The sequence below is a fragment of the Haemorhous mexicanus genome, chromosome 1 (genome assembly GCF_027477595.1).
Source record: "Haemorhous mexicanus isolate bHaeMex1 chromosome 1, bHaeMex1.pri, whole genome shotgun sequence".
Lineage (NCBI taxonomy): Eukaryota > Metazoa > Chordata > Aves > Passeriformes > Fringillidae > Haemorhous > Haemorhous mexicanus.
In genome coordinates, this window is record NC_082341.1 from 45,604,876 (window position 1) to 45,631,497 (window position 26,622).

Consider the following 26,622-nt stretch of genomic DNA (forward strand, 5'->3'; position numbering starts at 1 on the left):
ACCACACACTGGAAGAAGTTGTACAAAGAGGTTGTAGAGTCTGCCTCACTGGAGATACTCAAGAACAATCCTGTGCCGTGTGCTCTAGGATAGCCCTGCTTGATCAGGGAGGTTGGACCAGATCACCCACAGTGGTCCATTCCAATCATACCCATTCTGTGATTCTGTGACAGAGCACTCCACTGCAGGTGGCATGTCGGAGCAAGAGCAAGGGCTGTTTGATTGACACTGTCTACGTCAAGCCACTGCTTCCAGCCTTTTTGGCCTTGCCCAGGTATTAATCATGCAGTGCAAATCTTCTCAATTCAGGGGGTTGCCTGAGGCTGGCTTTATTTGGGCTGTGTTGTTTTGGCACAGCCTGTTTTTTTTGGTAGTGGGGGAAGGCCAGAAGTGGCTTCTGTGAGAAGCTGCTAGAAGCTTCCACCACATCTGACAGAGCCAATCTCTGGTAGCTCCGAAGATGAACGTGGTGCTGACCCAATTGGAGAGGTTGGTAACGCCTCTGTGATGACATATTTAAGAAGAAAATCAAAACAGCACACCGGCAGTTTTTTCCAGGGGTGGCAAGGCGGTGCCACTGGGGCCATCCCGGCACACACACGGCAGTGCACCATGGCCATTGCCATCTGGGTGCAGCCCACAGTGAGCCTTGCCTGCTTGGCTGCCCCTCGCCAATTGTCCAGAAGGGCAGGGGTGGCAGTGGTGGTGGCTCCTCCTTGCTGGTGCCCCACATGAGGAGAGGCACTCTATAGCACCAGTGCTGTGGCAGCCACCAAGCCGGTGGAGAAAACATGGCGAGCGACTCCCCGATGTGAAACTTAGACGAGATCAACCTCTGAGCACTGTAGGATCCTGCAAGAATCTTTGAATTGGTGGAACTTGTTTGCCATGGTACCTACAAGCAGCTGTTTTTCTCCTAGTCAGAGAAGAGGAGGAAGTGAGGGAGAACAAGAGGGCGGTGCCCAGGTCAGTGGAAAAAGAAGGGGAGGAGGTGCTCCAAGTGCCAGAGCTGAGACTCCTCTGCAGGCCGTGGTGAGGACTGTGGTAAAGCAGGCTGTCCCCCTGCAGCCCATGAGGTCCATGGGGGATACAGAGATCACTCAAAGCCTATGACAGAAGTACTTACGCTGGAGCAGGTGGATGTCTGGGAAAACTGCAATCCAGTGGGAGACCCGAATGGAGAGGGCCCCTGCTTCCAGAGACAGAGAGGGCCCTTGCTTCCAAACTAGAACAGCCTATCCTTAGAGGACTGCACCCCGTGGATGAGTGATCCACACCACAGCAGTTTCAAAAAGACTGTTTGCTCATGGGAGGGACCCCAGGGCATAGCAAAGACTCCTCTCCCTGAACAAACAGAAAAAAAAAATCTCAAGTGACAATCTGACCAAAACCCCCACACCCTGTCTCCCTGCACTGTTGGTGGGAAAGAGAGAGGGGCTGGGGGGAAAAATGGTGTTTTAAAGGATTATTTTACTTCTCATTATCCTCTTCTTAGTCTGTTAATATTAGATTTACTTTATACCTTTAAATTTTAACCTGTTTTGCCCTTAGAGTGTTTTCTCTCAGTCCTTATCTCAACTCATAAGCCTTTCATTATTTTTTTTTGTCTCCTCTGCCCAGCTGAGCAAGAGAAGATCAGCAAACAGCTTTCATGGGTGCGTGGTGTTTAGCCAGTGTCAAACCATGACATGGGCCAAGATACATCATTCATTTACCACAATGAAGTTAAAAGATACTGCTTTTCCTTTGTTAAAAAAAAAAAAAACCAACATACAAACCCCAACAAACCCAAGAAACAAGTGGCATCCTTTTTTGTATGATAAGCTTCACTACTGCCTTGTGCCGGAATTTGAATGTCCTCAGAAGTGCTCTTTAGGGCAAGCGGTTGCCTTCTGCCCTCCCTGAGGAAAAATGAGCCAAGCCTGGGCTCCTCCCACCTTAAAAATAACTGCTGTTTGCATGTGAACAAGATTTGCTAGCTGAGCCTCTGGACTATGCAAGAATTTGACTAACATTAAGTAGACTCCAAGCTGGTGGGGCAGAAGTGGGAAAAAAATTAACACTCTTTCCTGGCAATTGTAACTGTTAGCTGCTGTGGGCTAAGCCATGAGAGTCAGGAAGTAAGAGGAGAGCCAGAATGTCATCTCCCTATGCTCCCAGTGGAAATCATAGGATGCCTCTGCATTAACACTGCTTCAGATCAAGAATTCACTCATATCTTCAGAGAGTTTCTGATTTCTCCTTACTTGTTGTTTGGTTCACACCATGCAATGTGAGGACACAAGTATTGCACTGCAAGCCAAATGAAGGGTTGGGCTGTGCTGGACAGCAACACTGGCAGATGCTATTTTAGAGAGAACATACAAACCAGGGCCTTTCATGCATGGGCACTGCCTTTGTCTGGCACTCCTGTGGGCCAGCAAGGAGACCCTGCTCACCTCCCTAGGAGGAATGAGGAGGACAAGCTACCCAAGCTCCCAGCTCTACCAGGCTCCACTGCTGGCTCTCCCCACCAAGAAGCAGTAAGCAATCCCCATACAACCCTAGTGTGCAGGCAGTGTGGCACCTTTCAGATGCAGGTAAGCTGTGGGAAGAGTCCCAAAAATGCATCCACTCTGCCCCAGCTGCTGATTGATAAGGAGCCTGCCAGTGGGACCAGACCAGGCTAAAACTCCCAAAACCATCCATCGCTCTTGAATTTTGCTCCCTCTGCATCATGCCACGTGCTCAGGAAGGCACAGCCAGGAATGCTTTGTACATTTGATTAAACAAGGAGTTTTAAAAAGCTGGATAAACGCTGGCAGTGTGCTGAGTAATCCTTGGGAGCCATGGATCATTTTTAGCCAAGCAAGCATCAGCGTGAAGTCAAGATAGCATCTTTTAAAATACTCAGAAAATTATCACACAGGAGCTGTGCAAAAAAGCAAGCAAACTTACATTAATGACTGTTATGAAACTTTCAATTAAGGCTGTCAAAAAAGCCCAACCCTTAATTATTGTTTTAATATATAGCGCGAGTTTTTAATCACATTTCCCACGCCGCTTTCCCAGCAATATCTGGCACAGGACCAAGAGAATCTCCTAAGAATTCCCTGCTCCCGCACCAGCCTTCCCCGCACCGCACCTCGCTTGGACCTTTCTGAGGTTAAAAACTCCGCAAGGAAAATGAGGAAACGCAGAGAACTATGACTACACGATCCATTTCTGTGCACCGGGATATTTCCACAGCCTCCTGGAGGAGCTTTCGGCAGAGAGCGGGAGCTTTGTTTTTACCACGAGGGTCAGCTTCTTGGACGGGACGTTTTCCGGGCGCGGTGTGCCCAGCGGGTACCGCGTCCAGAGCGGTACGTGAAAGGCTTCTGTGGCTTCCCGGCTGCACCCCCCGCTTCGCCACCAGGCAAGGGGAGCCCTCGCTGTGAGATGCCGGTGCCGGCTGGGCGGGCGGGACACCAGCTCTGGATAGCCGGCAGCTTCCCCGCTGTGGCGGGCGGATGGAAGGCGGGCGGGCAGGCAGGAAGGCAGGGAGGAAGCGGGGCACTGCGCAGGTGCGGGCGGGAGGCGGCGGGAATGGCGTCCGTGGTGCTGAGCGAGGCGGAGAAGCTCTACATCGTGCACGGCGTGCAGGTACCGGGGGCGGGCGCCGGGCGGCAGGGAGAGAGTTAGGCTGGGAAGGAGGGAGGGACGGAGGGAGCCCTCCCCCGTTGTGTCTGGTGGCGAACCTCTGGAGTAGTGATCATCACAGCACACCGAGCATCGGAACGGGAAGCAGGCTGAGAGCGGGACATGGATTTGTTTCACAGAATCACATAATATCCTGACTTCCACTCCTGGCCCTGCACAGAGCACCCCAAGAGTCACAGCACGTGCTTGTCCAAATGCTTCTTGAGCTCTGTCGAGATTGGTGTTGTGACCACTTCCCTGAAGAGCCTTTTCCAGTGCCCAGCCACCCTAAGGGTCAAAAACCTTTTCTCGATGTCCAGCCTGTGCCTCTCCTGACACAACTTCAGGCCGTTCCCTCGGGTCTTGTCACTGGTCACCACAGAGATCAGTGCCTGCCCGTCCTCTTCCTCTCATGAGGAAGTTGTAGAGTGCAGTGAGGTCTCCCCTCAGTCTCCTCCAGGCTGTACAGATCAAGTGACCTCAGCATCTCTTCAAACGACTTCCCCTCAAGGCCCTTCACTATCTTCATTGCCCTCCTTTGGATGCTCTCTAAGAGCTTAATATCCTTCTGTCCCCATTTGCTCCTCTTTCCTTGCTCTTCCCTGGCTCTTCCTCAAGTTATTGCCATTGGATAAAGTTTTAGCCTGTAACTTAGCAAAGGAACATGAGTGGACAAAGGAGGAAGAGTGAAAGGTGCTTAAGGAGAAGCCCCAAAGATAAAAGAACTGTATTCTTACTGAAATTTACTGAAAAACAGCCTGGTTTTATGGGAACTAGCTATCAGAGGATGCATAGTGCCTGTTTGTCGAATACAAATGGATGAAAGCATTTGGAAGGCTGGTGTATTATTTTTGTCTGCTGGGGTCGGTCCTAATTACTGATGTAAAAGTACAGAACTTGCCTATCCCAGGAAAGAGCTCTGTTGTGTTAGGTAAAGTACCACTTAAAGCCAAGACCTTTACAGTTTTGAAAGCTGAAGCTTTCTTTTGGGAATTAGAGGGACTTGGTGCAATTCATGTCTGCCTGCAGATTGCTTGTTCCAAGCTCTACGTAAATGAGATATAAATGAAAAAGTATAGTTGGTTCTTTTGTATTCCATGGTGAAACTACAAGCTGTTGCTTTTATATCCTTTTTGCTGCTGCATTTGGTATAGAAGAAGGAAAGTTTAAAGTCTCACAGTTTTTGTTTGGGGTGGGGTTTGTTTGTTTGTTTGGTTTGGTTTTACTTTTCATTACTGATTCCCTTAGCAATATATTGTTTGTCATACTTAGGAAGACCTTCGTGTAGATGGTCGAGGCTGTGAAGACTACAGATGTGCAGAAGTAGAAACAGATGTTGTATCAAACACAAGTGGATCTGCAAGAGTAAAGCTGGTAGGTAAATTTCTTAGGGTTTGGGTACCTTGCTGATGAAATTGCTTGTTCATGTGACTAGTTAATCTGATGCTATTTGTAGATAGGTTTGTGTGTGCAATAACACGTATGTGTATAGCAGTAACTGAAACTATGTGATATGGTAATAATGGCAGGATGTATAATTAGTTCAGGCTGGCTTGAGCTGGATTTACTGTAAATTGCCTTGGCAGCCTTCAGTCTGAATTAATCTAGCATTTAATCTTGAAAACTGAAGTCACTGTTGTGCCTAGTTCCTGGGAGAGGCAAAAATTTCTATTCCTTTAAAACGAAGCAAAACTATTTCTAACATGTTGACTGAAGAAGAAGAAGTTAAATGTACTGTGCACCATTATGAAGGTTCTGCAGAAAAAGTTGTTTACAGAACCAAAATGACAGAAGTAGTCTTGGATATTAAGAGTCTTTTTGACCTAGAGACAGGTGATATGTATGGTAATAGTTTGAAGAATCTTCTTACACTTAATATTGTCCTTCTAAAGCCTTTTGTTTTTTACGGAAAACGTTATTTTAAGTTCATGCTGATAGAATGATTTGATAACTGAAAGGTAGAAATGTCAGCTTACCATAGATATTTAAATTAAAGAAGTAGTTCTGTACTTATTACAGTTGTGTGATGTGTTTTTGTTTTAATAGGGAGAAACTGATATCTTGGTAGGCATAAAAGCTGAAATGGGGACACCGAAGTTGGAGAAACCAGATGAAGGCTACCTGGAATTTTTTGTTGACTGGTTAGTATACTAGAAAAGAATGAAATAGATCTAATATTTGGAATACATGACTAATCAGGTCTTGCCATTCTTCAGAAGTTTATGCCTTCATTCCACTAACCTCCTCTAGGGGTTTGAGTAATAGAAACATTTTACCATTTCAGTAGCAGTGAATGTTGAGAAATTTTCTGCTGGTCCTGCAAACCCAAAAGAAGCAAATCAGCAGGAATTAAAGAATGAAAACAGGTTAAATAAAACAATCCCAAATTGCATAGCATCACTGCAGCTGGAAAAGGGTAATGGTTCAAGTACACATGCTTGGAACCAGACTTCATGAGCAAAATGTCTAGCTGTTGTTTTTACCATGATAGAATAGGAAAATCTTTCAAAGAAAGTAAGTTGGAAGAAAAGAATTGACCATTACAGGCTGTACTTTACTTTACAGATTGCTCACTTTTTCTGTTAAAGCAGTGGAAAAAGTTTGAAGTGTGTTTATTACAAAATTTCTTAATTAAAAAAAAAAAAAAAAGAAAAAACCCCAGTGTAAATTTCAGGTGCAAAAACTTATTAGAAATTTTAGTTATATATTTATGAGTGAATCCATCTTTCATTAACTAAAAGGGTGTTTGTTTTTAATCAGATTTCTTGCATTTTGCTACAAATGGACTGTTGTTTATCCTTTCAGTCTTGACAGTGTTTGAATTATGGGAGAAGCCTAGAAGCAAACTGAGAACTCTTGTTTTCAGGTTGTTCTGTGATAGCGCAGTGACATCTCAGTGTTAGTCTAAATTGTCTGCAGCCTGAGACTACAGTATCCATGTCTTGCAGACTTACCCAAAACTGTTCTTTATGATTTAAATTGCTTTGGGGACCTCTCATAAAAGCCTTGGCATTGTCAAGTTGGCTGCTTTGCACATGACATCTCTTTAAATTTTTATTAAAAACAAAAGAATGTTGCTACTCTGACATTAAACCAATATACCATTGTTAAAGCTAAGGTATGAGAGGTACTAAGTGTATCTCTGATAATCTTTCTGACCTAATTGTCTATATCTGCCTTAACATTGGTATGTCACTTTATGCAGCCTTACCTAAGACTACCTCTGTACATCAGTATGTTCTAGTTAACTGTGGAAACTTATGCTTTAAAGGAAAGCACTCTTCTGTGAATTGATAGTTTGTTTACAATTGCTGTTCAAAAAATATCAGATGGGAAGATCATCTTGAGTGTGGTCCTGCTGTTAGAACTCGTGTATGTAGTGTCTTAAATGGTACATGTTTATTGTTTTGGGGCTTTTTTCTGGTTGTCTCTATATGAAGAAAGTCCACTGACAGCAAGGAGATTTCATTCCTAAAAAAAGTGGTCTGTGGACATGTGGCAATTCTGTGATACTTGTTGTGTATGGAAATAGATATTAGAAAATCTTCAACTCATTAGATTAATGTTCAGTTGTATTTTCTGTTAATCTCTGCTTCATGGGATGGGAGGGAGATGTGCATCAATCTTTGGCAGTTGGATTTAGTCAGTTCAGGAAATAAGTAATCTTTAATTTCTGTGACAACAGGATCCAAGGGCCTGAGATTTAGAGGATTGTAGTCACTTGTCACATGCTTGTGGCACGGGGAAAGGTGCCCCAAGCTAAAGTTCTTTAGCTTCCAGAAAGATGCAAATGACAAAAAGTGAAGTGGAGGCAGCTTCCTCTGTCAGGGGGAACAGGCTGCTGTCAGTACCCTGATGCTTTGCCAGACTGCCACTGAGTGGTAGTAACTGAGCAGAATTCCATACCCTGAATCTTCTGGTGAAGTTCCTGTGTGTTCTATTTGGCTATTATATTGTTGAAGCTAAAAATAAAAACTCATTTTTTGTCTTAAAATGCTCATTTCCCAAAAATTTCATGGTTTCTTTTACTGATGAAAATAATCATTTGCTGGATCATGTGTATAATTCTCTGCTCCAAACTTCTATTTCTCTTTATTCTGCCCTGAGTCCTTTACCTGAAATCTGAGGAGCACACTTAGTCCCATTTTGAGACAGACTTTAATGCGAATCTCTGGAGGGGATGATTTTTGGGGCACTGGTTTGTGATTCTAGAAATTAATTATCATAAAACAAGTCTATGCCCTAATATGTGTGGTATTCTTAATGGCTTGCATCACTGGAGAAGACATTCATCCTGGCCCTTGATGCTGAAAGACTGCTATGTCTGCTTGTATCACGTTTGAGTTTTCTGGCTGATCTGATTTATCACTTTCAAACTGTAAGAAATAGAAACAACAAGAAAAGCAGACATCTGAATTCCTTGAATGTATCAGATTTTGTTTGTGGAATTAGGGAAGAAAGGAATGTATCTTTCCTGATCCGAGCATCTGTAGATTACAATGTATTACTGGCCTGAGCAATCAGTGAGGAATGTTTAACTGTTGCAACAGAAAGATTTTGACTGGCAACAGGAGGAGTTTTGAAATTCAGTAGATATCTGAGTAGAGTGATGGAAGCATCACTATGCTCCAAGAGGAATCTCTGATGGTTAGGCAATGTGACACTGAAATGATTTTGATAGTCTTGAAAGTTACATGCTGCTTGGGTGTAGAAGTTCTGTACCACTACTAAGTTCTTTCTGTTTTCCATAAGCCAAGTTTTTTGTCATTTTCTAGTCTGTTTAGAATCCTCTTTCCAAATTTTGCCCAGTGTAAGTTACTGCAGAAGTCTGTAGGCATTAGGTGGCAGTATTTACCAAATAGTTACAATAATATCCTGCTAGCCTTGCTTCTTTATTTCATTTTGATTGCAAGGAAATGAAGTGTTAAAATGGTACTGGAATTAAGATGCAGTGAAATGTACAGTGATATTCCAATTGAGTCTTAGGTTATTTCTACTCACTGTCAAAGAAAGCATCCAATCATAATCAAAAAATACAACATTTGATAAAACTTTGTGTTTAGAAATAATAATGAGGCATAGATTGAAGTTTGCACAATTCTTGCAACTTGCCATAGGGATCATAATGCTTGCAAAACTATGGCTTAAACAGAGTGATCTTGTTAGCTTGCATAAAAGCTGCCTTCCATGGATAAGTGCTTGTTTAATACAACCTGAACACCTGACTCAGCACTGAGTTTTACTTAGATCAGATCCTATCTCATAAAATTGGTGTCTAAAAACCCTGAATAATACTGTGTGTCACACTTGCAGTGCTTATTCACATGGCAAATATAGTTTGGAAGTGTAGATTGGTGCTTAATTGGCAGTAATGTTTCTTTGTCTTTTTAAGCGTGTGCAGTGCTATCTGTTTCTAGTAGCAGTAAATAACTTCTGTAAAATCCAGTAGTTCTTCCTGGCATTCTGAGTTTTCATCAGCTCTGCAAAACAACAACTTGGGAGAGTTACTGTGAGGTAAGGATAATAGTGGATAATTATATGTAAGCTTATAGATTCTGCAGTATTATTGGCACAGCTCACTTGATGGTTTAAGTCACACCTTGATCATGTGAATCTTTAGTTGTTTGGAGTTTTTTTTAAAGGTGAAGGGGTTATATTCCAAGACTTAGTTTTCTGCTGTATTTTTGTATTCCTGGTGTTTTGTATCATCATATAGACACAAAACATACATGAGAAATTTGCCCTGTGATGTGCCCCGCCAGGAGAATACAGGGCGTGGCCATTACAGATTTTGAACAGACCAAAACTGCTTCTGTGTAACCACTTCCTTTGATGTGTTCTCTAATGAGAAATTAATTTGGTGGAGCTCTGACTGGTTTATTTTAAAACAGGATTTGTGGGAGCTCAGCACATCACTCCTGATGTCCAGAGCTACCGAGAGAACCCTTGGGGGGCTCGGGAGTCCTGGAATGTTGCCAAAAGCACTTGGTGGCTTGATTTTGATCCATCTAGAGATGTGCCACCGATGTATGAGGAAATGGAACATGCGAGAACCGCTCAGGTGTAAATAGTGAAGGGAAGATATTATTATAGGGTGAATTACAAATTTTGGGGTTTTGGTACAGGGGGGTTGTAGAGACAAGATGGAGGAATCAGGGTGTGCCACCAGGCTTTTCCTTCTTCTTCCTGTCTTCCATCTTCTGGGGTGGTGTTGGCACTTGTGGATTGGTCTGGGATGAGGGTGTACTTAGTGACGAAGATGATAGGTATTGGGGACAAAAATGTAAATATGATATACGTAGTTTTTGTTATAAAAGATGCAGCCGCCTTAGGGGTGGGCAGAGTGCCTTTGGCTGCCGTGCTGGTCAGATCCTTCAGGCAGGGAAAAGGACTTTTTAGATAAGAGATAATAAACAAACTGAAGACTGAAAAAACCTAGCGTCCAGTCTCATCCTTTGAAGCCCAGCGTGCAAGAACCATCCTAAGCGTGTCTGGGGGCAGAGACAGACAGCCGACCCCAGAAGGATTTGCAATGCTGCTACAGGACCACTGCTTGAGAATATTCTTGCCCTCTCTATAAACCAGAGGCTGGCTTTGGAAAATTTGCTCATTGTTTTGCTGTATGTGCATCTCTGGACATTTATGCTCTGTTTGATTGTTCTTTGGAGGCAAGGCATTTTTTGTTAGGTTTGGGGTGGGCTTTGTTTGCTTAGTTTGGTTTGGCTTTTGTTTGTTTGTGTTTTTTTGTCTGGGTGGTTGGTTTGGTTTGGGTTTTTGGGTTTGTTTTGTTTTTTGTTTTTAGGGGGTTTTTTTTGTAGGCTTGTTTTCTTTTATTGTTAGAAGTTTTTAGCTGTGTAGCAGGCCCCAGCACCCAAGGACTTTCTTGCATGACTGCTCATAAATAGTTTGTTACATTGGAATCAGGGAAGTGAAGAGTACACACTTTGTCAAATCCCTTCAGGAAAAGATGTTGTTTAGTTGCTGTTCTCCATAGGCTGTAGAGAGTAATGGCATGCTTTCTTTGAGGGGCTTGATAGCAGGCAATACACTCAGTAAAGAAATTACCAATTAAGGTCAGGCAGTCATGTTACTTACAAGAAATTAGTATTCTTCTTGTCATATCATCATATCTGTCTCTTCTTAGCCAATCTCTTTATAATTGAACATTCAACTCTCACTAGGCTGTCTTGGTAGCTGTTGTGAACTTAATACAGATATCCCTTTTTTTTTTTTTTTTTTTAAGAGTTGAGGTGATAGAAGGTGAAAGTGCTTAAGAAATGATCTTTGAGAGAATTCACCAAATTTTACTTTAATTATAACTGGGGAACTGAAGATAGTAGTGGGATTTAGTTAGTATTTGTAACAAAATGTCAGTGTATTATCTGCATCAAAACCTTCTCTTATGCAAAATGGAAATAATTCCTTTTCAGATAGGATGCCTATTCTTATACAAATAAATCCTTAGATATTTTTAATGCTCTATATTTAAGAAATATTCTTTGGGTATTTGCTGCTTCACAAGTGAAAGTATTCTTTTCTTTCTTTATCTAGTTCTTCAAATTCTCCTGAGTTGGAAGGCCGGGGAGGAGAAGAACTTGGCACAGATATAGCAAATACACTATACAGAGTATTCAGCTGCGAAAACAGTGTAGACTTGAAATCCCTTTGTATTAATCCCAAAGAGCACTGCTGGGTTCTCTATGTGGATGTATTGGTAAGTACAGAAATGAAAACTAAGATTCAGCAAAATGTTTCTAAGGCAGAGACTGACTTAGCATAACCTTCTGTATTTCTTTGTTTAAAAGAAAGCTTCTCATTATGTGATATAATGTATCACAGCATGGATGGCACTTTTCCATCTACTTATGGTAGTTAATCACTAATTTCAGCTTGCTCCTTTTCTACTCTTCTTGATTCTGATGTTCTACTGCAGAACTAATAAAACATTGAATACTCTGAATGTGTCTCAGATAAAAATCAGTGATCTTATACTGACAAGGAAATTGCCACCAAAGAAGGGTAAACTTTTTTTCCAAGCTAGGTGTAACAGCAAATGCATTGTTCAAGTGAATGTAAATTATCAAGGGTATATGTTAGCCCTAACAGAACTGTCCATCTGTCTGGTTCTTTGTACTCTTATCACTACTAATTATTATCACTACTAATGAAGTAAAATAGAAACTTTTTTGGCAAAAGCTAGGTTTAGCCAAGGTGCTCTTCGATGAAAGTTGTATATGTGCATTAAACATAGAGGATAAACTGAATATTTGTTCCCATGACAATAATGGACACTGAATTTTATACGTACAAATCTGATGCATGCAGCAGCTCAATTTCCAAATATGCTGCATTTAAAGCACTCTGTCATGGGGATTTCAATAGAAGTCTGCAAGTCAGACTCTCCTGAACGTTATTTCCAATTCTTATTGGTCCAAAGTTGAGTTTCTCTTTATCAAATTTGGAAGTGAAAATATGTTAAGGGATATTACAGGAATCCATTAGGGTCTGTGAAATAATGTGCAAAATGTTAAGCTGAACAGCCAGAAAATTAAATACAGGGATATGTTGAACAATACAGGAGCATTTAGACTAAGACCTAAATAAATGTGAAAATTAGTTCACAAGGTATTTAAAAAGCAGTAGCATTAGCCTAATTATAGTAGATATGGTACAACAGTCCAGCTACAAAATGATGGAATTTGTACCTCTGCTGAGTGCTTTAACAGCCCAAGTCACTGGCTTATTGCAGCTTGGCAAGGTTTAATGGAGAATGAAGTGTTAGTTCTGAGAAATCACACTGGGGCCTTTAGTTACTGGGTAATTACAAGCAGAGGTACAGAATATTAAATGCAGTGCTTATTTAAGCAACATGCTGCTTACCATTGCATAGGCACTGCATAAACAAAGGCTTTCATAAAGCAGTCTGCTTCTCTGTGTATACACATACACACACACACACACACACACACACACACACACTGTTCTGTATAGCTTTTGTTTGAGATATAGCTGGTCATTATCTGATTCTTCCTGGACAGATTTGTTGATTGTCCACAGTTACAGAGAAAAAGAGCCTCCATGTTTTCATGCTACTGATTGTATCAGAATTATGAACATCAGGGCATCAAGGCATCACTATGTTATCTGAGGAATTTTACATTTACCTCTTTTTACAGTGCCAATAAAAATCTGTTGCAGGTTCATAATTACGACTCTAAACTTGATGAGTCTTTTTGATGTTATATTCATTCTGCAGGGATTTTGTGTGTGAGCCATTGAAGAGCGGTTGGTACAGTTAGAACAAGATACTGTTAATATTTCTCTCTTACACTGTTCTACCCCCACCTTTTTTTTTTTTTCCCTCTGTATTTTCACTTTTTGGACATACTTGTAATATTTCCTTTTCCAAACAGTAGACATGTGATAGCATGTGATCATATTACATGTGCTAGTGTAGGTGCTTGACACCTACAGATTTTCCTGAAGCTGCTGTTGCTGAATCATTGCTATAGAATTCTACTTTTTATAGAGTGTGGTTTAAGGATGACACTTGGGCTAATAAAAGGAGCAACTCATATTATTCGTCATTTGAGGGAGACAGATTCTGAATATAAAAACAACACTCATAGAGAGTCCTTTGGGTGATATTTTCCTTCAGAATTCCTGGAAATTCTTTACATTGGTGTTTGCATTGCATAGTTAAATTGGAGGGAAAATAAACCTCAAATCTGTCATAAAACTGAAAATACTGGTACCTTGCAGTCAGATGTGAAGGTACTTGTCTGGAAGTCTCTCATTCCAAAAGAGAGAAAAAATGTTATGAGCCTGGAAATACTCCATTCCTACACAATTTAGCCATGTGCAGTTTGATTGAAACACCTATATTCAGCTCCTGTGTGTAAACAAAATTTGACACATGCCACCTCAAAAGAGAAAATAGTGTGTTTTGCAGTCATGCAAAAGCTTTATCAATTAAAAACATTTCTCAAATATTTTCTAGTGGTCAGTGTACTTGGGAAATGCTATAATTCTGTAGAAGCAGAATGGAAAAAAATATCTTCAGCCTTGCACACCACAAAGATGCAGGCACATGGACAAATTGAGATACATGTGTCAAAGGTGGAGAATATATACCTTGATCTTTCAGAGTATATGCATTCTTTTTTAATAATGGAAGGCGTTCCACTTCCAAATAGTAGCTTATCAACATGGAGTACCACAAAGGCCTGTTCTCACCCTCTCTGTGTTTCCCTCAATTTCTTCCTTTTCTAAGCAAGCTATTGATGTCAGAAATAAGAATCTTTTAGGCATTTTTGAGTGAGTTTTGATATATATGTATAACCTTCTCCCCATAACTTGCCCCAGCAGGAGAATCAAAGTGTGCAATCTCTTATCATTCCCTATCCAGTCACAGTAGATTGTGTCAGGAGGACATGGTACATTAGTTTCTCTTGAAATTTTTGCAGTTCACTACTGAGCACCTTCCAGGATTTCCTCATCTTTTCTATTTCCCCCTCCCCTGCTCCCAGTCTGATTAAAAAGAAGTTAGGAATCTACTTTTGGAGGGAAAAGCTTCTCTGAATAAGGTTAGGTCAATAATCTGTTATCTTTTCTTTCCCATAACTTTTTCACTTGCATATCAGTAAATTAAAAGCAGAAAAGACCTCTCTGCTTCCCATAACTCACAGTTGTGCTGACTTTCTTAGTCCTAAAAATAATTAAATAAATGGAGAGGATGTCAGTACAAATGACATTTCTTTGTGGGGGAATTGTCGCACCATGCTCTGTGCAGGTAGTGTTCCTTGCCTCTAGGAGCCACTGTAGTACAGATAAGGCTTTAGAACAGCAGCCTGAACACAAGCCTAGCAACAGTGCAGGCACATCCCATTATTGTGTTTTAATAACACAGATATTGTGGGGCTTATTGTGTTATCGAGTAAAATCCAATAACGACTGAAAGGGGCAACCTCTCTGTATCCAGCAGCTGCTTGCAAAGAAATAATCTAATCACCTTTGTATTTAGCTTTCTATCCCAACTTTTTGTCATTCTTTTTACACTATTCAGTCTGTCTTCATAAAAAGTAACTGTCTTTACAGAATATCTAGTTTATGATTTACTCCCTGTGCAGGAGTTTATCTCATTTTTAAATAAATTTTGAAGAACAATCAATGTAATCAGGATTGCAAAACATGTTTTGCTCTCATCATACAGCATAGACTGATGTCACAGAGAAGCATCCATATGTTCTTGCTGAAGTAGATCCAAATGCCTGCTCTGTGTGTGTGTGTGTGTCCTCAGGAAATAGTACTGGCAGCTGGGAGCTGAGCTTGTCAGAGAAGTGACAGTAGGCTATGGACAGACACATCTCTGACTTGCCTGGCAGTCTGCAGAAGGTATTAGTGGTATGGGGAGCCCTCCTTTTTTACCTTGTATGCAGTGCTGCTTTTCCCTTTGACTGCTGTTCTCCCGGTCTTCATGGGGAGAAGCTGAGCTAGGCTCCCTCCACACACTTCACTTGTTGATAACACTCATTTGCAAGACTCTGACATCAGGCTCTCCTTGGATCACTTTCAGCTGTGAGATAAACCTGGCAATGACTCTTTCCCATAAAGAGAATAAATCATGATGTGCCTTCATAACTACACCTTACATAACTTGCTTTCCATACCATGTTCTCAGTGACAGTGTGTGTTTCTTCTGTTAAAGCAATTCTCCCAGTTGGTTTTGTCCATCTGATATTTTTTTAAAAAGGCTCTTCTTTGAAATATAGAAATGAAACATAGAAAATAGATTGGCTTAATTTAATACTAAAGAATTAATGTGATGAGTTTATAAAGGGTATTCTGGCCATAGTCTAGATCAGAACCTTAGCACAAGAAGATTAAGAACACTGGTGGTTTCATTTCAGCTTCTATTATTAAATTTTATCATTAATTTCATTATGACGTGCATTAACTCTTCTATTTTGCATGTATAATACAGTTAGCTGAAATCTTAATTTCCTATCTGTTTCTTTTCATAGATAGGCTTTAAAGACAACTTTGTTTTTCAAAAACCTGTTCTGGTAGTAAATTTTCTTCCTTTTCAAGTAGGTTCAAATAAAATAAAGGCTTCATTTAAAAATGCTAGCCTGATTTTCTTTTAAAGAGATTCTTCTTTTCCTCCCCAGTTATTGGAATGTGGTGGGAACATCTTTGATGCAATCTCTATCGCAGTGAAGGCAGCTCTCTTTAACACAAGGTAAAACACAGATCTTATTTCATGTGGGTAGAAGTGGCATGGGAAGTGGAAGAGAAACATTCTCTCTGTTAGCAAAACATTTTTAATGCTTAATTATTTAAATAAGTTCCCAAGACAGCTTGCATTCAGATACAAAGCACTCATTTGCATGCAAGTACCATGAACTAATGTTCTTTTAATTCCGTTTCTGATGATCAAGTGTCATATTGCATGTTATGCACAGTCACGTTCACAGTATAAATTTTGTTGTAGCCAGATCCACAAAAGTAGTGTTGACCATATGGTTTTGTTGCAAGTATTTGGAGTCCTTGGTGTTGATGCCTTGTGGGTTTGAAATAAGAAGTATTTACTGATATATGATGCTCCTGAATAAGAAGCCCTCTGTCAGTGTGACTACTGATTGTAATTAGCCCTGGTTTTCCACTTTTGATTTTGTTCTCATTAACTGTCAGCTTAGAGTTCTTTTTAAAACCAAGAGGAAAAAATTGGTAGTGACAGATTGTGGAGAGCGGAAGACGATGTGTCTTTAGAAGAACTTAGCTCCATGCATTCTAATTCAAAGAATGGGAAAATACAATCTACTAGAATGAATGATGCAAGTCTTCTCTGTGTGTTTTTAATAAGACTCATTACTGTTTTTTCTGTTGTTTTTATTTTCTTTGTCTGTAGGTGAAAGAGAATGCAGAGTTTTATAGCACCCTTGAGAAAAACAACCTAGTGAATAGCTTTGCTAGAAAACTTACATGGTAAAAATAGCTGGTAGAGGTTTGAAACCTAGACTTCTACAAGCATAAATGTTTTAAAAGTGGACCTCAAATTGTTCTTCAGCATTAATTAGAGATCTGCTAGTCATTTATTTATCAGGGAATTGAGGCACAGTACTAGATCTGGAAAAGTACATGCAAAAAGAGGAAAATAAGCTTTTGAAGACAGGGAGTATATCAGGTTATAAACACTTCAGAAGGGATAAGGGGAGACTTATCCATCTGAGACTAGAAATTGTATGTGTTGTATAAATTTCTCATGTTAATCAAGTTCTCAGCAGTAACTTTTAACGGTAAATTGCTTTTATAACATTAAGAAATACTTTTGGAAATGTAATGGCTCACAAAGGAGTTGGCAGTACAGTAAGAAGAAGAAATGCCTGTATTTCTGTGTGTCAGTTGCCAGGATGCAAAAGTCATACAGTTAAAACAGTTGAGTTGTTTTGCAGATCCACAGCTCATACTTTATTTATAAGATAACTAGGTCTTTTTTCTTACTTTAACCAGAATAAAGAGAGATGATCATATAAAAAGTAGTGAATTAAATAAGTGAATAAAAGAACGTGGACAACATGATGGAGGGTGTAATTATTTTAATGTTTCTTACTTATTTTTAGTCCTCTGACAACTGTGTCCTTTATACAATCTTTAAGCTGAGGGCAAACATCACGAGTCTAGTTGAAGTTGATTGTCATTTCAAAATGTGGTACAGTAAGACACTGCCTGTTGATTTTTTTCCCTTTGAAAACTCTATCTTGTTGATTTGAGCAGGGAATGCTAGTACAGCTCATCTCATGCAAGCTCAGAAAGTCAAGAGGTGAAATTCAAAGTGAAAACTTGTTGTCCTCATTCACTTTTTTCTCTCCCTTTCCCTTTGTAGCTACTGGGCTTTCTTTGGATTGACACAAGGTTGTTTAAGGGTAGCTGCCTGTTCTCTATAAAGTATTATTCTCCAAACAAGAAAAGATGTCAGTTTGAAGATTGCTTCAGATTAAGTGTTCTGAACTGTGTTCTAAATGTGTCCCCTCTTTGACTCTTACTTGCTTTTCCTACTTTGCTTACAACTAAGTTTTTGTTCTAAATGTTTTCAGATCTTTGCCAGCCTTGACTAGAGCATTGGAACAAAGAGCAGGGAGCTCAAGCTGCTGTTGTTTCTTTGAAGCTACAAAATTTTAGATATTCAGATAGGCATTTGAAAACTTCAGCTTCAATGTAAAATCTTGCTCTAAGCATTTTTGTAATATCTGTGGACCCATCTTGCTTTAGAGCTAAGTAAATCCAACATCACAACTTAAGGAATTTTCTTCAAGACTTAGGGGATTTAAATCCTTTGAATGCCTGACCTGACTTGTTCTCTCCCCTTCAGGCATGGAACAATGACAATAGAACTGGTTTAGGGGGAATATTTAAAACAAAACTCTGCACAGTTTTGCATTGTTCATGGAGTTCTAAAAGCTACCGTCAAGATCATGTGCACAAGATAGCAGATACCAGGCTTTCTTCTTACCCATGTCTCCCAGATGTTTGAGGATGGATTTATTAATGATGGAAGTAGATATTGCAAAATGTGCAGCTAGCTACTGTGTCAGGACATTAAACTTGGTCCCGTGGAATGTGCCTACTTGTAACCCGAGGCTGCAGAAAATAGGCAAGTTACAAAACCAACAACGTTTAGAACACAACAGCCTTGCAGACACCAAGGTTTTTGCTGCACAGCATGGTAGAGGCAGAACCAGTGCCTCCTTGGAAGGGTGGGACTGGTTCTGCATTTGTGACATCTGGGTCTGCACACAAAGAAAAGAGCACTGTTTGTTACAGGACTGAGTCTTGCTGTACAGATCTCTGATTAGTTGAAGGAATCAAAATAGAAAAATAAAAGTTGCAAAGTAATCATGTACAGCTGTTTCTTAAGATGAATATTCACAAGCTGGGAGAGGAAGTCCAGAGTGTTCTGGAGAAGCTTTGTGCCCCATTCACTTTGCATACTTTTTGTGTCCATATACCCCCGTTTTATGCAACTGTGATGCTTGTGTCTGATCTTTTTGCCTTTGCAGTATTTCTAATTTACACCTCTCATCTGTTCTTGGCCAAAAAAGCTCCTTGCAGGCATTTTTCAGATATTAATTCTGGCAACTTTTTCTTGCAGACAAATACTGCTCTGGTTTCAAAGCCATTTTATGTTGGAGTTAAAAATTGCTTAATCTCATAGATTTTCTGAAAATCTCGCTTTGTTTTTTAAACTCTGGCAGGTGCACCTCTTTCTGTTGTCTAGTGTTGTCCATTGTCCTGTGTAGCTTGAGGGTTAGTCACTTTGTGACTTTATTCCATCAACTTCTAATGGAATATTTTAAACTTGAAAATAGGCTTTGATGCATTTCTAATGAGTTGAAACATTTGGAGTTTCATTTCTGGAAAAAGTGCTCATCACAATTGTTCTGCTTACTCAAAGTCTTAGTTTTGGGTTGGCTTAGACCAGTGTGCTTGTAGGGAATTTGTTGTCACTGGAGCAGGGTTAGCTGTTTTGAAGTACTAGCCCCAAACAACTAAAATACTCTTCCAACTCTTCCAAGGATCAATTAATCAAAATCACTTTATGTTGGTGGGGGGAAATACTCATTAAATGAGTCCATATCTCCTCTTTTAAAAGAAGAGATTTGTTGCAGAGGGCATAAAAGAGTGTAACCTCCAGAGTCTAGTTATAAAACACAGTGCTACTGCAAAACACTAACATAAAACCAGATTGTGGTTACTGAAGTTAGCTGTCTTGGGACATCTTGAAATACTTTGTTTTCATGTGCAAATGTGTGAAAGAGAGAGTAGTGTGGGTGAGCTCTGTGTGTGTTTTACTGGCTAGTAATGCCAAGTCTCTCAGTCAGTACTCCATCCTAGCAGGCACCTGGATAAATGAGGGTGTATAAGATGCTGACACTCTTGGCAGCTTGAGATACCATCTTCTACTAAATTATTTTAAATTACTTTATTCACTATGCCAAGGAAACTGCCTTAAATCATCCTGTACAACTTCCATTAGATGGCTATCACAAATAAAATGTATGTACGACTGATAAGGAGCCATAAAGAGCCTGTCTAGCTCATTTGGGAGAGAGCTCATCATTTACAACTGAGAAGAAAGCATTTCTTGGATTTCTGCCTGGGTTTTCATCACTTCTTCCTCCTGATATGTTACATATTGCTTGTATACCTGTCCTTAGAACCAGTAGAGTATCTTGCCAATCTTCTCAATTTGCTAGAGAAAGGATTTTACTAATGTCACCTTTTCTCTTCACCCCAAATCTCTTTAGCTGGTGCTATTCTTTCCTGAACAGCTTTACTACTTGTATTTCCTACTAATGTCACACCTTTGCCAAGCAATGCAACTGATGTAATGCTGACAACTCTACTGTTGTCTGCAAGGTTGGGAACCACAGAACAAAAGGATTCAGTCTTGGTAATTTGTCTCCTGTACATCTATGACTTTCTGGTGCATACAAAGAATTGTTCAGAACTGATTTGTGTAAGTTCCAAACTAATTTCTCCCCATGTAATAGTGTAAACAACAGCTCAAATTTTAACTGTTTGAATGATGTAAATAGGATGATGTTATCCTAAATATCTTCCCACTTACAGTGTTTTCTTCGTAGTCTTGGGGAGTGAGTTGTTAATCCTTTGATCACATTCTGTACTGTTCTGCTAAACATTTTGCCTCATTTAGAAGAACAGGGACTTTCTGGAGTTGTGACTGTATAACAGCTGTATTTGTTGTGTCTTCTGGCAATGACTCTGCACCTTTTGTTTCCACAGAATACCCAAAGTGCGTGTTCTGGAGGATGAAGAAGGCACCAAAGAGATTGAGCTGTCTGATGACCCTTATGATTGTATTCGACTCAACATAGATGAGGTGCCCTGTATTGTCACACTAAGCAAAGTAAGCCTGACAAATTTCTGCCTAGAGACTCCAGTTCCTGTTAATTTCACCTGCCTTTTTTTTTTCCCTAGAGATAAAATTAGAGTTGCAGAAATGGGCAGTGTCCTCTTTGTATATATTTGTTTGTCTTTGGCCTCCTAATTAAGAACTTTCACTGTGTAAGAGTGATTTTGCACCTCTGAATTGTAGGTTTCTACTTGATGCATTCTTAAAATGCATCTTTTTGCATGCAGAGGAGATGTTTATTATTTTTCATCTGCTCCTTGCTTAAGATACAGAGCAGCAGATATCTCAGTATGTTAAAACAAGGTCACTGTGTTCAGCAGTGGAGGTTGTGTGATCTGCCTGGAGTTACATGCTGAGTGTTTGTTGCTGAGGACAGAACTCCATTTTCATGGCTGCAATGCCATCCCTTTCCATTCAAACAGGTTTTTGTCTTCCATATATAGCACACAGCTAACACAGTGGATTTTATGGGTGCTGCATTTTCCATTGCAAGTGTTAGTGACTGGCTTAGGCACCTGCGAGTTTGGCTGGCATTTCTTTTAAGCAATTTGCATAAATAGTAGAGGGGCCATTTCTGAAATGAGGGCTCACCTGAGTCTTGGGATGTGTAATTTTCAGGTTAAAGGGAGCAAAGTCTATACTTACAGTTGCAGGAAAAGGTGAATATGGAGTTTCATACAGATAAAAGGATGGTAGAAAAGAAAACAGTATGAAATAGTGACATGTTTATCTCACTTCTGTTGTTTATGTACCCATCATATGGGGTCAGAAGCTCTTTAAATCCTGTGCTTTTAAGTCAGTCTCTGACTATTTCCAAAAACCACATAATTTTAGGATGGGAGGCTGTAGATAAGTAACAAAGCCACCATTCACAGTTTGATTTCTCAGTGGGGGAGCTTTAAAAACTGCAAACTAATGCATTGTTTTGTCACTAACTTGCAGATTGGATATAGGCACGTGGTGGATGCTACCCTTCAGGAAGAAGCCTGTTCTTTGGCAAGCCTGCTTATTTCAGTGACCAGTAAAGGTGCCATCACTTCTATGAAGAAGGTGGGGAAAGGTAGCCTGGATCCTGAGAGTATTTTTGAAATGATGGAGGTAAGGAGTGCTGAGCAGTTGACTGTCTTGGATGATACTGGATGAACTGGAGTTTGAGTGTACAGAAAGCTCCAATAAGGGCTTTTAGAGTAGAGACCTTGGTGCTTTGATTTGGGACTTTGCACAAGGGACTTTGTGAAGGTCACAGGCAGTTCCTTTGGAACAGATTCCAGTGTGAGTGGACACTGTCTAAACTTCTGGATGCCTGAAATGTGTGGTACTCACATTTGTTTCAGGCAAGTACTTCACAGCTGTAAGACAGTAAAGCTTAAGCTGAAAAACTTTGAGAGTATTTTTAAAGAACATGTTCCCTCTTCTATTGTGACTTTTAAAGAATGAAAGAGCAAAACTTCTAACATGGTAAAGTCCCTATAAGAGTAGAGATGGCGTTTGGAATTGGTGGTGCATGGTGTTCTAGCACAACTCATTTGCTTTATGATAAATGTACTGTTCTCATTTTACTGTTGTTTTTCTTTACTTCCTTATTGAGTTTACAATCTGTCCCTACTTCAAAAAAATATCTGGATATTGTCCACATTCCTATAAGATCCATTTTAAGCCCTTCTTCAGGCTCTTCTTAAATCTGTTCTCCAGTGTAAATTCTCATGCCTGAGTTTGGCCTTCAGCATGAGACAGAAATGGATTTTGAACTTGAAAGTCAGAATGAAAATTATATAGTTCAAGCTGGCTCTGTTTCCTAGAGACAAGAGGTGGCTAATTTCTGCATGGCTCTAGTGAGGAATGCTGAAGTTGGAGCCAAGTTTGACAACAGTTGGTCTCAAGAGGGAATTACTGACCATATGGCACTTGACTGTGTCACTATGTCAATCCAGAGTGCTTATCCCAGTGGTACCAGAGGGCTTTTTATTTGCATTCAAACATGCCTTTCATCCCCCCTACCTGGGTAGAGAGGTGTTATCTCTAATTCCTCTGCAGGAGTGAGAGATAAAGCTGATCACAAAAAAAAAAAAAATAAACCAAGATGTTTTCTGTAAGGTCAGAGCTTATCTGTTTGGTCCTGCCTTAAACTCAACATCCTGATTAGGATATCAAGAAAAACATAAAGGCCTGGGAATGCCCAATGGAGGAGCTGAGTAACCTATGTCTGACACCTCTGTTCCTGAATGATTTGGCTGAAGGTCAGAGGATGTTCAGTTTTTCCTCACTGGTAGAGAACAGACATTCTAGGACATACCTTAGGAAGGGAGTTTCATGGGAAAGTTTTGGGAAGCTGCCAAAAGCATAAGGCTTTTTTTTTTTTTTTTTTTTTTTTTTAACTGAGTTTATGATCTGATCCACTAGAGAGGCAAGCAGGAATATGATGGCAACAGTGTTGGGTCAATACCAAAGCTCTGCACAGTTCCCACTCACTTTAACCTGGGGGGAGTGGTGTTGTCCTACATTTGAGGAGAAGAAAGTTTATCTTCTTGATTCTGGACTGCTGCAGTGATCTTTGTTCCAGTGCAGAGATGTAACAGTTCTTGTGCCCCACCATTTATGTAGCATGACTCATGGTCTTTAGGATTGACAGCTGCCCTGATGCATCAAAGCACTTCCCAAATTTCCTTTGGTACCACTGGCCATATTCTGGCACCTGGCTCTTCAGTTAAAAATATAGCTTATTTTCAGGTTTGTGCATAGTTTCAGTAATTATCACCAGGAGGTGAAACAGTTTTGTGTCAGCTGTATGGCTAGCCGAGGCTTCGCTGCATACATCAGGAGCCAATAAACTTATTTTAATATAGTCTGCCTTTGGCTCTCTAGGGGGAAGTGGGCATTTTATTTCTGTTTGCAGTCAGTATTTCAGGTCATTTAGAGAGACCCTGGGAAAGCTCCAATGAGCACCACTGCCTTAAGATCTTCATTTCACCACTGCCCAATGTTTCCCTGCCCTGTAGCTTGCACAGTATACTTGGGCATGTGGGACGAGTAGAGGTCAGTGCTGGAGCTGTTCCTGTTGGGTTTTCACTGCTGGAGTTTATTTCTGTAAGGAAAACATTCTGTTAACTCCTTTAAGGCCCTTGGACAGGACAGAATAGAAGGATCTTATCCTTATCATATGAAGGATCTGCCCACAGAGTGCCTTGGTGGTGCAAACAGTGTGCATTTTGGGCTTCATTGGCCACAAGACAGGGTGTTCAGCTGGCCTAAATTCACTCTGCTGATTCTGAACATATTCAGAAGAGTCTGCTGAACTTTCTGTTAGTAGCCTGCTTTGCTGGTCAGGTGTCTCTTGTCCTCTGGCAGCTAGAATATTGCTTCATGCTCTGTGTGCTGGCTAATTTTAATGTGTGCTTGTGCCTCCTGTGAATTTAATTTCTATTCCTGGGTGATCCAGCGATGCACAGACATGGTATTAATGATTGTGGAATGCTTCTCTGATGAATGAGAGCACTGGTTTTCTGTGTATGTTTTTCCAAAACTTAATCAAGTTAAAATGAAACTTTCACCACCATTATTTTTCTAAATTAAAAGCATATTTTATGATACCAGCTGGTGTATATGAATCATCAAAGGAAGTGTTCCGTAAGAGTTGTCTTCCTGCAAATAAACATGTGTCTCAGGTTTGTTTTGCTTTCTTTGCTTTGCAGACAGGACAAAGAGTAGGCAAGTCACTTCACATAGCCCTTCAGAAGATTTTGGATGAAGAAGAGAATTTGGGGACTTCACGACCAAAAGTTGGATTTCTAGGATGAGTTTTTATTAAATGTTCAAAACTGTTTTTAATAGATTTTACAATCTTGTCAGTTTGTATATAAAGAGAAGGCTATCATTTTTTTTTCTTCTAGTAGAGTCATCCTCCTGTCTAAGAGGCTTTCAAAATGTTACTAAGCATAAAGAAAGCTACAGTTAAATGCAAATAAGTAATTTGAGGTGCTTTCCATATGGGTAGCTGCTGGCACCCAGGAAGTGCAGCAGCAGCAGTTAATGCTGTTGCCTGGGAAGTGCTTGAGCCTGTTTTCCAGAGTGACTGGTGTACTTTCCACTTAATTCTGTTTGCATGTGTTTCACTTCTGTAAACCAGCTGCTGTGTTCTAGAATGCATATGGGGCTGTCTTTTGTGCAGCACAAATGAGAGCAGCACTACATGGAAATCTTCCTTTAAATTACCTTACAATTCTTTGAATAAAATATGGTTGGATTTTACTATAAATACAACATGGTCCCAAGTTCACAATTCATATTTTAAACCAAGATTTGTCTACAACTACCTCACAAGGGGAAGCAGGGGGGCAGGCACTGAACTGTTCTTTTAGAGTTTGATAATTCAGCTGGAAAAGCATAGTGGCTGTCAATCCTTCACAAAGAAAAGCAGAGGCTTACAGGTAAGGCATGGATACAAGTTGCATCACCAGGTGTTGAAAGCAGTGGATTCCCTCCCTACATCAATTGGATGGCCCAGCAAACAGTAAGAGGTGTTTATTTGACTTGATAGGAAGAGACAACAGATGGAAAAAGTCAAAGGAAGAAGTTGATTTTTAAGAAGCTGATACTTCATCTGCAAGGGTTAAGGATTGTTTTGAACAAACTTTATGGCAGAAATTACTACAATAATCCAGGAGTTACTTAGCTCTTACTCAAGCAAAATTTTCTGAATTTTCTATTTCAATTTTATAATATCAGATTAAGAATACTCTCTTGACTGTAAAATGTTTGGTGTGGAAAAGGGGCAGAAGGATTTTGCTGAAGGAAAGCTGTACATACAGGACACAACCTATTGCAGCTCAAACTAATAGTCATGATCACATTAAAATACATGGAGTGCTTAAGGTTCCCAAATCTCTTCAGTCCTTCGCTAGAGTTCATACATGTAGTTATTCAAGGGGACTGCAACAGTACTGTGTATTTCAGGTATAACAAGCAATGTAACAAGTAGACAGGTTCTTAAAAAAAAAAGTTCCCCAAAATTTGCCCAAGGTTCGTTTTTAGACGGGTTGGGATTTTTTTAGTCCCTTAAGTAATGGCTTAGGTAGGTTGTAATGTTTCTACACAGTAGTAGAGCCAAGAACTGACAATGAGTGCACGAATTGTCTTTTATCACTTCAGCAGAGTTATTCTGTGTGAGGCAAACACTAACCTGTCATCAGCTTTACAGTAGCTGTGATCCACTCATTGCCATGCAAAGCTGCTTGTAAAAGCATAGAAAGGGGGGAAAAAAACCTTTAAAGTACCTTACACTTATCACAGGCAGTTTTTTGATCATTTATTATTTAATGTTTCAGAAAATGGTTAATGTAAATGAGACTTGAACCTCAAGTCTTGAACCTCAGCCATTCTCTGAATGTTTTATTGCAGATTTGTGCTTGGAGACCAAAAAGCTGCCCCGAGTTACACTCGGGGTGAATTTTGTAATATGAATAGTGTATTTCTACACAGCTTTCCAGCTGAAGGATGTCCAAGCATTTTGCAAGTTACATCACTTAAAGATGCTTCTTGTCCCCTCTCCAGATCCTTTTAATTTTAAATATATTTTTATGAGAGCTGGAGGTGGTGGTGGGAAAAGAAACATCACTGTGTTTCAAGTGTGCGAACTGACGCCTCTGTAGAGGGGAGTACATGTGCACTCCCTCTCCATTTCTTAATAAGGATAGCCAATATTTAGCCCTCTGAGATCCAGGCTGTGTGCTCAAGAGAGAGACTTGGTGCCAAGCACTTCCTCAGAGCAACCCTGTAAATTAACTTGGTGCCAGTGTCTGCAGTTCCTCCCCTACTCGTGTCTGTCCTCCCCCTGGTCTTCTGTAGCTGGGTATGCAGGCACAGAGTGAATTGGCGGTCCCAAGGGGTCCAGTTCCTTCTGTGTCACTGCTTCCCATCTGTTGGCGTGGAAAAACAGTGGTGAGGAGAGTGACCCCAGTTCAGATGGGGCCTGCTTTGACCACTGAGATATAAATAATGAGCCCAGCCAAAAGTATTACAGAGCTGCTAGT

General features: G+C 40.3%; 1 protein-coding gene and 1 long non-coding RNA gene across 5 annotated transcripts; one reads left to right on the forward strand and one right to left on the reverse strand.

Moving 5' to 3' along the window:
• Positions 1-304: 304 nt before the first annotated feature.
• LOC132328423 (uncharacterized) lies at positions 305-3,258 on the reverse strand. 3 transcript variants are annotated; one of them, XR_009486770.1, is made up of 3 exons: positions 3,125-3,258; positions 1,127-1,344; positions 305-852 (listed from the first exon to the last, which is right to left on the reverse strand). It is a non-coding gene; the product is annotated as an uncharacterized LOC132328423 (long non-coding RNA). The 3 variants fall into 3 exon arrangements; XR_009486771.1 differs by having other exon boundaries at positions 305-916; XR_009486769.1 differs by having other exon boundaries at positions 305-1,344.
• Positions 3,033-24,853, forward strand: EXOSC7 (exosome component 7). Of its 2 annotated transcripts, none has more exons than XM_059848219.1 (8): positions 3,033-3,344; positions 4,933-5,034; positions 5,707-5,801; positions 11,212-11,374; positions 15,831-15,901; positions 20,467-20,590; positions 21,539-21,694; positions 24,286-24,853. In XM_059848219.1, the coding sequence occupies exons 1-8, from the start codon at positions 3,186-3,188 to the stop codon at positions 24,388-24,390; spliced, it is 975 nt and encodes a 324-aa protein (XP_059704202.1). In that variant the 5' UTR covers positions 3,033-3,185; the 3' UTR covers positions 24,391-24,853. The 2 variants fall into 2 exon arrangements, with proteins under 2 accessions (XP_059704202.1, XP_059704207.1); XM_059848224.1 differs by lacking the exon at positions 3,033-3,344 and adding an exon at positions 3,515-3,624.
• Positions 24,854-26,622: the final 1,769 nt, after the last annotated feature.

What these genes read in the sequence shown, in the direction of transcription:
- EXOSC7 (XM_059848219.1), top strand. Translation starts at nt 3,186, where the DNA reads ATGACTACACGATCCATTTCTGTGCACCGGGATATTTCCACAGCCTCC. An exon ending in GTATTGTCACACTAAGCAAA is followed by an intron (nt 20,591 to 21,538) that starts GTAAGCCTGACA and finishes ACTAACTTGCAG; the next exon opens with ATTGGATATAGGCACGTGGT. An exon ending in GTATTTTTGAAATGATGGAG is followed by an intron (nt 21,695 to 24,285) that starts GTAAGGAGTGCT and finishes TTTGCTTTGCAG; the next exon opens with ACAGGACAAAGAGTAGGCAA.